The 14,956-nt window shown below is 35.4% G+C and overlaps 1 protein-coding gene across 1 annotated transcript in view; it reads right to left on the bottom strand.

Annotated features, from left to right (window-relative positions):
* LOC308267897 (cytochrome P450 3A9-like) overlaps nucleotides 1–14,956 on the bottom strand; it is a gene marked incomplete at both ends in the record, with an annotated part of 47,022 nt that overhangs the window by 21,422 nt on the left and 10,644 nt on the right. Inside the window, 6 exons of the mRNA XM_080702847.1 lie at nucleotides 1,411–1,477; nucleotides 4,186–4,313; nucleotides 4,817–4,965; nucleotides 6,209–6,297; nucleotides 6,554–6,667; nucleotides 13,495–13,596. Of these exons, the coding sequence (XP_080558973.1) occupies nucleotides 1,411–1,477; nucleotides 4,186–4,313; nucleotides 4,817–4,965; nucleotides 6,209–6,297; nucleotides 6,554–6,667; nucleotides 13,495–13,596 (649 nt within the window). The remainder of the gene's footprint in view (nucleotides 1–1,410; nucleotides 1,478–4,185; nucleotides 4,314–4,816; nucleotides 4,966–6,208; nucleotides 6,298–6,553; nucleotides 6,668–13,494; nucleotides 13,597–14,956) is intronic.

Consider the following 14,956-nt stretch of genomic DNA (forward strand, 5'->3'; position numbering starts at 1 on the left):
GTGGGCATCCTGAAGTCAACCTGTCAGCCCTTTTCTCTTTTCTAGAATGGTTAAATATTCAGGAAATTGAGAGATGACTGTCAAACTACAAGTAGCTTAAAATTGAGCACAATGAAAAAATTTATGTCACAGATATAGGCTATATATTAGTAAAGTTTTTCTTTTTTTGAGAGCACAGGAGAGGGAAGAGAAAGAATGAGATTTAGAAATATTTCTATTCTTCATTCCATGTAAGTATATTTCTTTTTCATAACTTTATCCACTGATAAGAAAGGACTAATTTGATGGTTTGTGTATGCATGCCTCTACCATCTTGTACCTCATTAATATGTATGACTACAATGCACCAATAAAAAATAATAAATAAAAAAGAGACAACTGCATACTCATGATTACTGTGGCATTTTTCATGGTATCCAAGATATGCAGGCTAGGTACCCATCAGTAGATGAATGAGTAAAGAAAATATGATGTTTGTATATTTGTACAATGGAGGATATGCCTTATTTCAGGCACAAAAAGAATAAAATCCTATTATTTTCAGAAAAATGGGTAAAACTGGAGGCCATCATATTAAGCAGAGTAAGGCAAACATAGATAAATATCACATTTTCCCATATGTGAAAATTAAACAAGAAATATGAGCTGAAAGTAGAGGTAGAACTATTTGGGACTAAGATGGGGGAGGAAGAAGAATTGAAGGGGCAGATAGTAGAAGAAAGGTTGGTGGACATGTTCAATGTCTGATATATGCATTATATAATTACACTGAATCCCATTAATTTGTGCAATTAATTTGCATTAATAATTATAATTTTAAAATAAAGGAAATTATGGAATCTTAAAATCATCATTATGTAGCAAACAGAATATATTTTTCTTCAAACCCATTCATGGATAAAAGAGTGAGAAGGTAAAGATATAATGAGAAACAGAATATTTACAACAATTGGAATGGTATCCTCCAGAAATTACTTATCAATTACAAAGAGAACACTAAAATTTTACAGTAGGCAAAGCTAGTAAACACACTTTCACCAAGTATTTGCAGTGAACATCACCACTTGGGACAGGGTACCTCCTGATTTTATGCCCAGATGCAAACTTCTAGGAAATGATTCTGATTCTATGGTCTATAAGAGCCTAAGAGCCAGCATTTATAGTTATGTAGGTGATCCAAGGTCAATGAGAAATTTCAGATATAAAATGTTTATTTATATTAACTTGGAATTTGAACATTGCTATATATGGATGCTTGTAGAAAGTACCTCAGGCTACCATGCATAATACCCAGTGTCTTCTGCACTTTGGCAGAAATGTTCCTCTTCATGGAAAACCTTTGCATATTTTTAGAACAATCCTCTCTTGCTGACTTCCCTGTCAGAATACCATGTGGCATCCTTTGGTTACCTTGATGGGACTCGATGTTATTGGAATTCTGGGAATTTATCATCAGCTGAAGAAAATCCTTCCGGTGCTGGAAACAGAAAGAGAAATTTCAAAGACAGAAGGTTAATCATGAAGTCAGAAGAAATCATGATTTCAGAACTTAAACTCCTCTCTGAGAAAGTCACCCCTTTAAGTCCTGAAATCCATCTGAGTTGCTCAGGTTACTGGTAAATTTTTATTTTTTGTCCATCTGCAAACTCTGGAGAGCAGCATGTGTCCTGAGTGAAAACCAACTGTGGTATCCAACAGTTTCTGGTCTTTTCCTGATCCTGAGCTTGTCTGACTTCTGAATAAAGGCTCCTGATCAGAGAGTGACCAGCTTCTTAGAAGTCTTGGACTTCAGTCCTTTCTGTTCTGACCTTAATTTTTCACCAATATTCCCAGTGATTAATCTGCCAGTTCCAGAGTTCATAAGCAGTTTTGATGAAAACACCTTGAAATATTCTACCATACTGGAAGCTATGAAATTTGCAGTGACACCTAGGATACCCAAACCTGATTTTCCAATCTGCAGACATTTTTGAGCTGGATTCCAGACTGCAAAAGGCAAAGCTTGGATTCCCAGAGAACTTCATGGCCACTCCAGCTCATGAGGTCCTCCAATTTAAGCTACTTCTAATTGTATCATTTAGCCTGAAAGTGCTTTCTAGCAGAAAATGTGTAAATGAGAGTCTTATAAATAAAATTATCCTTTACCCATCTAAAATCTAGTGAAAGTAAAGCACCAGAAAAATAATTTTTTTGTGTGGTACTGGGGGTGGAAACCACGGGCTTTTCTACCTCTGGGCTATACTCCAGACCTATTTGATACTTTTTTTGGAAATAGGGTCTCACCAAGTTGCTGAGAGCCTCACTAAGTAGCTGAGGCTGGCTTCAAACCTGTGTGATCCTCCTGTCTCTGCCTTCCAAGTGCTGAGATTACAAGCATGCACCACCACGCCCGCTCCAGAAAAATAATTTTAAATAGAATTTGTAGCATTTAAATTGAAGGGATATGGTACCTTCTTGTCTCAATTTTTAAATTTTTTTAATTGGTTTGAACTGAAACTTAAAACTGTAAAAATTGTACATACTGTTGGGTGACATGTTTGGGTACATGCATAATGTTTAAACAAGGTTAATCATACCTATATCATCAAACATTTGTCATTTATTTATGGCGAAAACTTTTAAAATCCTTCCCTTTTTTTGGTGGTACTGGAGTTCCTGGAAGCTCTTCTACCTCCGGGCTACACTCCCAGACCTATTTTTTATATTTTTGTATTTTATATGTCTGGATCGCAAGTCCAGACAGGTGATCCTCCTGTCTCCACCTCCCAAGCGCGGGGATTACAAGCGTGCACCACCATGCCCAGCCTAAAAATCCTTCCTTCTGTCATTTGGAAATGTACAGAACATTATTATTATACATAGCCACCCTACTGCCAGTAGTATAGCAAAACTTTCTGCTCCTATCTAGTTATAGTTAGTAGCTATTGATCAACATGATCTCCCAACCTCTGCCTCTGGTACCATCACTGAACACTAAACTTCTATGAGATCACCTTTTTTAAATTGCACATTTCAATGAGATTGTGTAGTGATTTTCTTTCTGTGCACAACTTATTTCACTTAACATACTAATCTCCTGTTTTGCTCATCTTATGGCTAAATAGTCTCCCACTGTCTATGTGTTCCACATTCTTTTGTGCATAAACGACACTTAGATTGTTTCCACTTTTTGCTATTATGAATAGTGCTGCAAAGATGTGTGGAAATATCACACTGACCCCCAATTATATATACAATTGATATGTGTCAATATAAACACTTCTTTAAAAATACATGGGGAAAATAAATAAAAATAAAAAAGACATGGGAGTACAAATATCTTCAACTGATATCTTCCTCTTTAACATGTACTGGAAGGAGGATGTGTGGATTATATAAAATTTCTAATTTTTATTATTTTACTTTATTTTATTTGTGTGGCAATAGGGATTGGACCCAGGACACTCTACCACTAACACACACACACACACACACACACACACACACACACACACACACTTTTATGTTTTGTTTTATTTTGGCACAGGGTGTCATTAAGTTACTGAGGCTGGCCTCAAACCTTCAGTATTCCTGTCTCAGCCACCCAAATTCTGGGATTACAAGTCTATGCCAATGTGCCTGCCTGTAATTTTCATTTTCTGAGGAACTTAAAAACGTTTTCTATAATAGCTCTATTAATTCACATTATCATTGACAATGTGAAATGTGACAAAGTTTATATGTGTGTGTGTGTGTGTGTGTGTGTGTGTGTGTGTGTGTGTGTGTGTGTAATTGGAGATTTAACCCAGGGTTATTCTACCTCTAAGTCACTCTCCAGCTCTATTTTTAATTTTTATTTTGAAAGAGGGTTTCACTAGGTTGTTTAGGGCCTTGCTAAATTGCTGAGGCTGGTTGCAAACCTGCAATCCTCTTGTCTCCACCTCTTATATCCTGGGACTACATGGACACATCACCATGCCTGTATTATCTTTCATTAAGTTTTCAATACTCCCCCACTGATTCATTTTTATATCTTTATTCCCTATCATAAAATTCTTTGCTCTACCTCAAATGTAAAAGCTATCTTTTCTTAACTTATAGTTATCCATCTAACTTTACAAAATATATATAAGTAAAGAAATCAGATATATCCAGCCCAATAAATTATTATAAAGCATACACTCTCCTATCACCACAAGATTTTACCTTTTGTTTTTCCTGAAGACGGCTTTCTTTAATCTTCTTCACAGAGTTTTTTAAAAAGTTTATCTCATATTTTGGATACTTTGTGATACTTAATGCCTCAAAAACTGATATAAGGAATGGAAAGAGTACTGTAGGGAGAAGAAAAAATGGAAGCCAAGTGAACATACAAAATTTCCTAGAAGAAATACATATTTCTTCCATTCAGAATAGTAAAGGTTATCAGGATTCTCAATCAGGAGCAATTTTTTCTGCCTCTAAAATTAGTGGCAAAGAACTTGAATAAACATTTTCTAAAGAAGACATAAATGTGGCCAAAATTGCTCAATATTTCTAGCTTCACAGAATTTGAAATCAAAACCATGTCTATCAAATGTCCAGAAATGTCAGATCTATAGTCTCAGAAAGTAGATTAATAATGGCTTATGCCTCAGCAAAGTAGGAGAGTTCATAGTTTAAAGTATGGGTTTTCTGAGTGGAAAAATATTTTACAGTTAATATCCATACATATCTCAAATGCACTTCTGAAGACCATTGAATTTTGTAGTTTTAGTTGCCTAATTATGTGATATGTGAATTATATCTCAACAAACTGTTATTTAAAAGAGAAAGAATAAGAGGGAAGTAAACATACTTGTTAAGAGGCGCACTGGAGCAAATAAATCAAACTGTACAAGTCTCTTAATATTTTCCACAAAGGGATCATGTGGATTGTTGAGGGAATCAATAGTCACACCAAAAGATGTCCCAGTGATCACATCTAAGCTGTAGGCGCCAAAGATGCTGAGTAGAAAAGTAGGAAAAATTAAAATCTGTGCTCTTTAGTCCCCTTCTGCTATGCATGCATCAAGAAGTGGGAGTAAATTCTCATACCTGGGCAGATCAGGCAGAGACCCACCTCCTTATCTACTGGACCATTTGATTAGTCTATACTCCCTTCCAAACTCACTGAAGGGGTACTTACTTGGTGCCAGGATACAGGTGCCCTTGTGCTAGGGATGATGAGACATACAGGTGAGTGAGGCACACCAACGGAGTTCAATCACAGACAGAAATTCAAATCAGATAATTATAGAAGTATATGCTGAGTGTAAATGATAATAGATGTGTAAACACTGAGCATCATAAGGACAAGAGTGAAAATCTATACTTTTCTTAGGACTCAAGAAAGGCAATATTGATTTATGTCTTGCCATATATCACAGTCTGTGCCTAGAGATGATTCTTCTTCAGCACATTAAACAACAGCAATATCTTATTCTGAGTAGCAGGAGTATCATTCCTCCTGCTTCATTCCCTACAGCTCTTGACAGATGATCTTTTCCTCCACTTTTGGGATCTCAGGTTGCTCTGAGGGTAGAATTATTTCTGTACAATGTAAGAGCCAAGAATGTCCCAAAATTGATTTGGGAGATCCCAGAGCTCAGTGACGACATGTCTTCAGTATTCCCAGGACAGTCTGTGTTTATACTTGTGCTTCTTGCATAATTCAAAACATTCCATCAATTTACCTAATCTGGTTGCACGATTCATATCTTTGAAGGTCCTTCCCTCTTCTGAGTTTAGAAGGAGTGGTGATAAGTTTTAATAGATAATAGTACACTGGTATCCTTGGTAAAATAATGAAGAGATTTAAGTTGTTCTAATTCTCACATTTTAACTTTTCTGTCCCACACATGGCCTCTGACAAGTGCCTAGTGACTTCTCCTCCCACTATGTTTTACTCTTCACACAATTTTGAATCCATCATGTTTCTCTTTTCTAAAATATGTATTTTTATTTTGAATATCCAAATTGAAAAATAAGTAGCTAAACTAATCCCAGATTCCATACACTGGGGAAAACCACCTTACTCCCCCAACCTCCCTAACTTCTGTTGGTACCATGCCCTCTTGGGTAGCCCATTGTTGTTGTAATGCCACACCCCTGCCTTTGGTTCCTGAAGTATCTTGAGAGTGGGAGTTTCAGATCCTGGCAGGCAGCTGGAGGGCCTCATGAGAGATCTCAGAATAGCAGCACTACTTACTTTTGCACGATGATATGTGCATCTTTGTCTACTTCTTGCCTCAGGTTTTTCACTAACACATCTCCATATTGGCTCACGATGGAAAACATCTAATCACAAAACACCAAACATTGTAAAATAACAAAAATCAAATCTTAGATGAATATGATTTTCCAAAGCATGGAAAAGTAAGTGATATTTTAAATGTTTATTTTATTTTTAATGTTTCTTTTAGAAAAATGACAAAAGACCATTTGTAGGCAGCACAAATTGAGTAGATTACCTTTTGATAAAGAACTATAATTTTGCCTTTTATCTCTGCCTGGAATTATTAAATTTCTGAAGAAAAGGCCTATATTTTCTTACCTCCTTGAGTTTCCCGCTGGAGAAGGCTGGAGACAGCACAGTTCGTATTTTCCTCCATTTTTCGTTCTTAGCTTGGTCAATTCCATTTTTCATGAATCCCACTGGACCAGAACACTACAGTTCAAAATAAAAGATTTTTCTCTACATAATTTTGGAGTTCTCCACAGACTTAAAAATGTATTAAGTGATCATTACCTATTTAACAAATATTCATAGACTCTTTACTATGTGCCTTTCCCTATGCTGAATACTCAGTAAATATTTATTCCCAATTTCTATTTCAGAAGCCTGTTCACACGGTTTGTTTTTACACATTTAGAGTACAGCTTTATTTTAGATTGAAAAGTTGTTTGGACATGCTGGCACAGGCTTGAAATCCCAGTGCTTCAGAAGCTGAGATAAGAGGATCACAGGTTTGAGGCAAGCCTCACAAACATCTTTTTTTTTTTTTGCAGTACCAGTAATGGAACCCAGGGACATTGTAACTCCAAGCTACACCCCCAGCCCTATTTTTTATTCTTTATTTTGAAACAGGGTCTCACTGAGTTGTAAAGGGCCTTGTTAAGTAGCTGAGGCTTTCCACAAACTGCAATCCTCCATTCTCCACCTCCCGAATGCTGTGATTACAAGCATGCACCACCATGCCCGGCCCAGAAACATCTTAATGCATAAAAACTGAGTCATAAACACACAATATATTTATACCCACCTATAAAGAAGAGAAAAGTTATAGCATTACATGAAAATTAATGAAACTTGAAAATATTAAGTGAGATCAACCAGTTTCAGTAAGTCAAGGGTTCCTGTCACATGTGGAAGCTTGAATGAAAATAGAAAACTAGGGAGATATCAGGTAAATTACAAATATAGTGAAAGGGCATGGTGGGTGGGAGGTATGGAAAGGAAGAGGAGTATTAAGGAAAAAACAATTCAAATAATGTAATGTACATTCATAAAGATATCAATTTCAATCTCAATAAATATATAAAAGTCAGGTAAGGAGAGAAGTAGATAAAAATATAAACAATCATAAGTGCATTGACACTAAGAGGTTTAGAAGACAACAGAGATACAAACATAAGAATCCTGAAAACATGAGAACTAGTGGGGAAAGAATAAACTCCCACAACTACACAACAAGATCAACAATACAGAGGTGCACTAATTATGAGAAAGAGAATTCAGAATTTTTATTATCAATACGATCAAATACTTTACAAAGGAAATGAGAGAAAGTGCACAAGATATGAAAAATATACATATAAAGAAATTAAGGCCCCACATTAGAGTGAAAAAGAGGCCCTCAACGGAATGAAGTAAAATAAAGTCATCAAAAGAAATCATCACTGGCTAACTAGACCACATGGAAATATAGTCTTACTCCTAGAAGAAAGACCATTGAGAACTGACCACAAAGCCAACAATATAGAGAAGACAATATGACAACTTGAGCAAAATAGTCATGAAATTTGGGATAAGATGAAACAACTAAACTTATGGATAATAGGCATTAATGAAGCTCTAGAAGCACAAAACAAGGGAACTAGAAACTTCATCAGAGAAATATGAGATAACTTCTCAAATAAGAAAAATGATATGGAAATCCACAGGAGACATTAATAACACCAATAAGATCAAAGTATAACTTCTCCATTCCATGTCATAAGAAAAATGACTAACCTATACACAAAGGAGATAATTTTAAATCTTTCAAGGGGGAAATCAAGGTGACATCCAACACACAGCAATAAGAATCATCCTAGACTTCTCAACCCAAATCATGAAAGTCAGGAGTATCTGGTATGATGTACTTCAAACTCTGTGAGAAAATAATTTCCAACCAAGACTTTTATATCCAGCAAAAATATCTTTCAAAATTCAGAGAGAGATAAAGACCTCCAGAGATAAGTATATATTAAAATATCTAATAATTTTGAAGTTACTGGAGAAAAAAGTTAAAAAAATAAAAATCAAATAATAAACAAGATCCTCAGTGGTGACTCCTGCCAGAGGCACACAGGCTCAGAGATGCTGCAGACCCATGACCCAGAGAGTCACAGCTCTTTAAGTCTTCAATAAAAACTGGCTTCCAATAAAACTACAGTGCAAAAGAATGGAAAAGAAACAGAATGGAAAGAGTAAAAAAGTTGAAGAGGCAGAACAGAAACTGAAGAATTTGTGGTGGAAAAAGTACCGAACCAGTGTGTGGTGAATGAAAAGGTGGAGTATTTCCTGAAGTGGAAGGGATTTATAGATGCTGACAATACTTGGAAACCTAAAGAAAATTTATATTAGCCAGAAGTATCTGAAGCATTTCTTCTCAAAAAGCTGTTAAAGAAAAAGATGCTACAAAAAGGAAGTCTTGTCTGACAGTGAATCTGAAAAGAGCAAATCAAATAAGAAAAGAGATGCTATTGACAAACCATGTGGCTTTGCCAGAGGTCTCGACCCTAAATGAATAATTGATGCCAAAGAGAGCAGTGTAGCATTAATGTTCCTCATGAAATAAAAAGATTCTGATGAGGCCAACTTGGTGCTGGCAAAAGAGGCAATATAATTACAGTCCTCAAACTGTAATTGCTTTTTATGAAGAGATACTAACTTGGCATTCTTTTTTTAAATTTTTTTTATTGGTGCACTGTATTCAAACATCATAATGGGATAAAAAAAAAAAACTTTTGTAGACATACATGCACACATCGCCCAGTTAGTCCCTACCTGATCCCCACCCCATTCCCTCCCCAACCCTCATTCCCATGCTTGACTTAGTGGTTGACATCTAGTATTATAGAAATTTATCCAAAATTAATAATGATAATCTCACATAATAGTTTAATTTGTCTGATACCAAGCTTTTGATGACTTAAAGATAACGTTTCAATATTTCTTTTTGCTTTCTTACCAGAGAATATTTTTTCTTCTTTTTTTTAGGTGAAACTATCATACATTTATTTATTTACTTATTTTTCAGAAAAATATCTATCCTAATATGTAATATGGACTCTAGATACCCAAAAGGATCTCGAAAAAGAACAAAGCTAGAAGACGTATATTTTCTGATTTCAAACCTTATAAAGCTACAATAATTGAAATAGTGTAGTACTGTTCTAAAGGCAGATATATAAACCATTAGAGTTAAATAAAAGCCTAGAGATACATTCTTCCATATATTGTCAAGTTATTTTTGACAAAGTTTCCATAAACATTTGGTGGAGAAAATAATAATCTTTTAACTAATATTGTTGAAAAATAATAATTACATGAAAAAGAATAAAATTGGACCCTTACCTAAAACCATATACAAACATTAACTCAAAATAGATAAAAGACCTAAATATAAATCTTAAGACTATAAACTTTTAGAAGAAAATCTGAGTCATATAACCTCACAACATTGAAATTGGCAGTGATTTCTTGAATATGATTTCAATGACACAGGCAACAGAAGGCTATACAAACTCCCTAAAAAATAAAAATAATTGTATATCCAAAGACAATGTAAACAGAGTTAAAAGTTACTGATAAAATGGGATAAAATATTTCCAAATGCTATATCTGAAGGTATATTAATATTCCAACTAGAAATCCTAAAAATTAGCAACAATAATAGCAAACAATACAATTTAGAAATAGGTAAAAGACTAACATAAATAATGAATCTCCAAAGATAATCAATCTTAGTTGTCCGTTGGATAGAAAATCTTGTATCTCTGGTTCTGGTGTGTGTTACCTATTTCTTCTTTGTAATTAATCTCTTTGAGTATCTTCTCTAGCGCTGGTTTTGAAGACATAAATTCTTTCAGTTTCTGTTTTTCATGGAAGCTTCTTATTTCCCCCATCTAATTTGATAGAAAGTTTTACTGGGTAGGAAATTTTCGGCTGGAAGTTGTTTTCTTTCAGAGTTTGGAATATGTTACTCCAAGCCCTTCTGGCTCTTATGACTTGGTTTGGGAAGTCTGGAGTGATTCTAACTGGTTTGCCTCTGAATGACACTTGGCCCTTTGTTTTGTTGCCTTTAAGATTCTCTGCTTGGCTTCCTCATTGGTCATTTTGACAATTATGTGGCATGGGGATCCTCTTCTCCGATCCTGTCTGAAGGGAGTTCTATAAGTTTCCTGGACCTGTGTATCAACCTCTTGCTCTATGTTTGGAAAATTTTCTGCTATTACTTCCTTGAAGAGATTGTTGATCCCTTTGGTTTCACCTTCTTTTCCCTCCTCTATTCCAATTATTCTTAGGTTAGTTCTCTTACATGGGCCCATATTTCTTCAATGTCAGATTCCTGCTGTCAGATTTTTTTTTCTAAATTAGAAACTATGCGTTCATTTTTGGAGTGATCATCTTTTAGGCTGAGGTAGAATGCCCCTGGGCTCGATCCCCAGTGCCACACCCACATAGAGTTGATGCTGAGGAGTACAGTGGTGGACTCCTGTAAACCCAGGACTTGGGAGGCTGAAAAAGGATTTCAGATTCAAGGCTTATGCACAGTGGTTTGGTGAGACCCTGTCTCAAAATAAAAATGAATAAGAGGATAGATCTTGGTAGAATTTCCCTGGGTTTGAGTCCTAGTACCACAAATAGTTGAAATATAAAAGATCATGATAATATCTTAGGACTTGGTTCATAGGAATATAGTCATATCTTTAGAGATATGGGCAATTTAGAACCTGTTGACATAAGTGAGCACATTTTTATGATCTAAATTTTTGACCTGCATGTATTTACCCAACTTATTCCTTAACATGTAGGCTCAATCTTTTCAGTATTTGGCTTACTGGTTCAATATAAATCATGAAATAACTTTGTAGTAATTAGAATGTTATTCAACTATATATTATTTATTATAAATACCAGTGAACAATGGTCAATAAATAGTTTTATGTTCAAAAAATGAATGAACAAGAAATTAACACCAGAACTAGAGAAGGAATGAGCAAGTCAGTGAAGAGTAAATAACACTATATCAAACAGAAACTACAAGTCAAAATGACAGGAAATAAAAATCATTTTTCAATAATAACACTGAATGTCAATGGCTTAAATTCCCTGAAATGGTTTGGATTTAGAATGTTCAATAGCCCTTACAGAAACAAAATAGCAATATTAATATGGGGCTTGCCTACTTGGAAGAGTACCTGGTTATGTGGCCTTGGGGATTATATAAGATGCACTCTCTCTTCTCTCTCTTTCTCTCTCTCTCTCTCTCTCTCTCTCTCTCTCTCTCTCTCTCTCTCTCTCTCTCTCTCCCCTGCCCCGGTTCTTGCTGCCATGCCCCGAGACTGAGACCTTCTCACATTGATGGAACCCTGAATCTCAAAAAAAAAATAATAACTGTGAGAAAATATTCTTTCCTGTAAGTTGTATGGCCAGTCATTTTGAATTATATCTGTGAGAATGTTGACCAAGGCACTCTCTGATGAAAAGGCATATACTGACAATATGGATTCATGACTATAACTCAACTATATACTGCTTGCAAGAAACTCACCTTTCTGGCAAATATATTCATAGACTAAAGGTGCAAGGTTGGATTAAAATATTCCAATTTCAAATGGAGATTGAAAAAAAGCAAGAGTAGCAAATCTCATATTCAACAAATAGAATTTAAGCCAAAACTTATCACTAGAGACAAAGCAGGTCATTTCTTACTGATAAAAAGAACAATCTAATAACAAGATATAATAATAGAGAAATTTTATCCCCCGAATGTGGGCATACCCACTTTTATAAAAAAAAAAAAAACTCTCTGAGACATTAAGACTCAGAACCCAACTCAGTGATACTTAAAGACTTCAACACACATCACGAGACTGATTTTCTAGAAAAAATATCAGAAAACAGTATAGAGAATCCTCAGAAGAATGGGAACAAATCTACCATTTGATCCAGCAATACCACTGTTGGGTATCTACCCAAAAGAAAAGAAACCAAACTACCAAACTAATGCATGTGTATCTATGTTTATAGCTGCACAATTCACCATAGCCAAACTATGGAACCAGCCAAGATGTCCATCAACAGATGAATGGATTACAAAACTGTGGGATATGTACACAATGAAATTTTACTCAACCATTAAAAAAACAACTCAATTACATCATTTTCAGGGAAATGGATGGAACTGGAGGACATTATGCTAAGTAAGATTAGTCAGTCACAAAAAATAAGAAAGCAGATGCTTTCCCTAATATATGAGAGTTAGGGAGAAATGGGTCATAGGAGGAACTCTAGATGAAAAAGGAAATCCTATAGACTAGGAGCAAGCAAGACAACCTAAAGGAGAAAAAAGGAGGGGGGAAGAGGAAAATCTCTAAAACACACAATGTATTTAAACATATCGAAGTCAACCACTAAGCCAAGCAAGGGAAGGAGGGACAGGGAGGGAATGGGGTGGGAATTGGGTAGGGATTTAATCAGTGATGTGTACATGTATGTCCACACAAGATTTTTACCCCAATATGATGTATGAATAAAATTTTTAAAAAATTATTCAGACCTAAACAACACTATAATCAAAATTGTCTATATATATATATATATATATATATATATATATATATATATATATACAAAATATTCCACCTATAAAGAATGTTCTCAATATAGCAATGTGGGGACGGGGGAAAGATGGCAACTGAGAGTAGCAGCACGTACGGGTTCTGCTGACACTCAACCTCCATTGCCTCAAAAACAGCACACTACAAAGCCAGATAACACTATCAGTAGAGGAATAAAAATGATAGACACAAGGGACAGAGAAAAAGAAGACTAGAAGATAGACCAAAAAGGAAAAAAAAAATCACCTGCCTTGCAGTGCCAGGAGACACACCACACTCCAGAAAAAGGAAAACAAGGATTTGAAGCAATCTGCTACAGATCCATGGATTATAATTCATCAGACATTTCCACACAAAGACCTGCTACAGCTTCCAGGAGCTAACCATGCCCTCTCCAGACCCAGAATGGAGCTCAACACCAGAATAGAAATCCACCAGTCTCATGGCATGCCACAGTGACACCATCTTGCCAGCAGCAGTTCCAGACTACAAAGAAGAAACAAGTAATACACACCAGAACCAGAGAAACAATAATTTCCATTCAGCAGACAACTAAGAAGAGAAGAACAAACAGTATGTCAAACAGAAGTAAAATCTCAACATGTTAGGAATTAAAAACTATCTCTCAGTAATCACACTAAACATAAATGGGCTCAACTCCCCAATAAAAAGACAAAAAATGGCAAAATATGACATGATACTATCCCTAGAAGACCCAACAAACTCAACCAGAAGACTTATAGAACTGATCAACAAATTCAGCAAACTGTCTGGATACAAAATAAATCTTTAAAAATCAGAAGCTTTTCTGTACACCAACCATAAATCCACTGAAAAAGAAATTCAGAAAACACTTCCACTCAGGATTTTCCACAAAAAATAAAATACTTAGAAATAAACTTAACCAAGGAGGTAAAAGACTTCTACAAAGAAAATTATAAAACATTGAAAATAAAAATCAAAGATCTTAGAAGATGGAAGGATCTTCCCTGTTCATGGATAGGCAGACTAAATATCATCAAAATGGACATACTTCCAAAAGTGATCTACAGATTCAACACAATACAATGCCCATCAAATTACCAAGATCATCCTCACAGACAAAGAAAAATCAGTCCTTAAATTCATTTGGAATAACAAAAAAACCAGAATAGTCAAAGTAGTTCTCAATAACAAAAACCATGCAGGAGGAATCACAATATCTGACTTTATACTAAAAATCCATTGTAATAAAACAGCAAGGTACAGGCACAAAAACCAACACATAGACCAATGGAGCAGAATAGAAGAGTCAGAAACATATCCACACACTTACAACCAATTGATTCTTTTACAAAGAGGCCAAAGACATACACTGAAAGAAAGACAGTCTGTTCAACAAATGGCAAAACTGGTTAACCATATGCAGTAAAATGGAAATAAATCCCACTTTCTCACCTGCACAAGAGTCATTTCAAGATAGATCAAAGACTTGGAAATTAGACTAGAGACCTTGAGACTCCTTGAAGAGGGTATAGGTCCAACACTGCAACACATAGGCACAGATAAAAAAACTTTCTCAACAAGACCCCAAAGGCACAACAAACTAAAAGGCAATCAATACATGGGATTGCATGAAATGGAAGAGCTTCTGTTCAGCATAGGAAACTGTCAAGAACCTCAATCGAGAGACAATGGAATGGAAGATTTTTGCCACCTACTCATCAGATAGAGGACTAATATCTAGAATATACAGAGAATTCAAGAAACTCAACACTAAAAAAACAAATAATCCAGCTGGGCATGGTGGCACACGGTTGTAATCTCCATGCTTGGAAGCTGAGACAGGAGGACTGCACAGGTTCGA

Source organism: Muscardinus avellanarius (assembly GCF_963383645.1).
Source record: "Muscardinus avellanarius genome assembly, chromosome: 10".
Lineage (NCBI taxonomy): Eukaryota > Metazoa > Chordata > Mammalia > Rodentia > Gliridae > Muscardinus > Muscardinus avellanarius.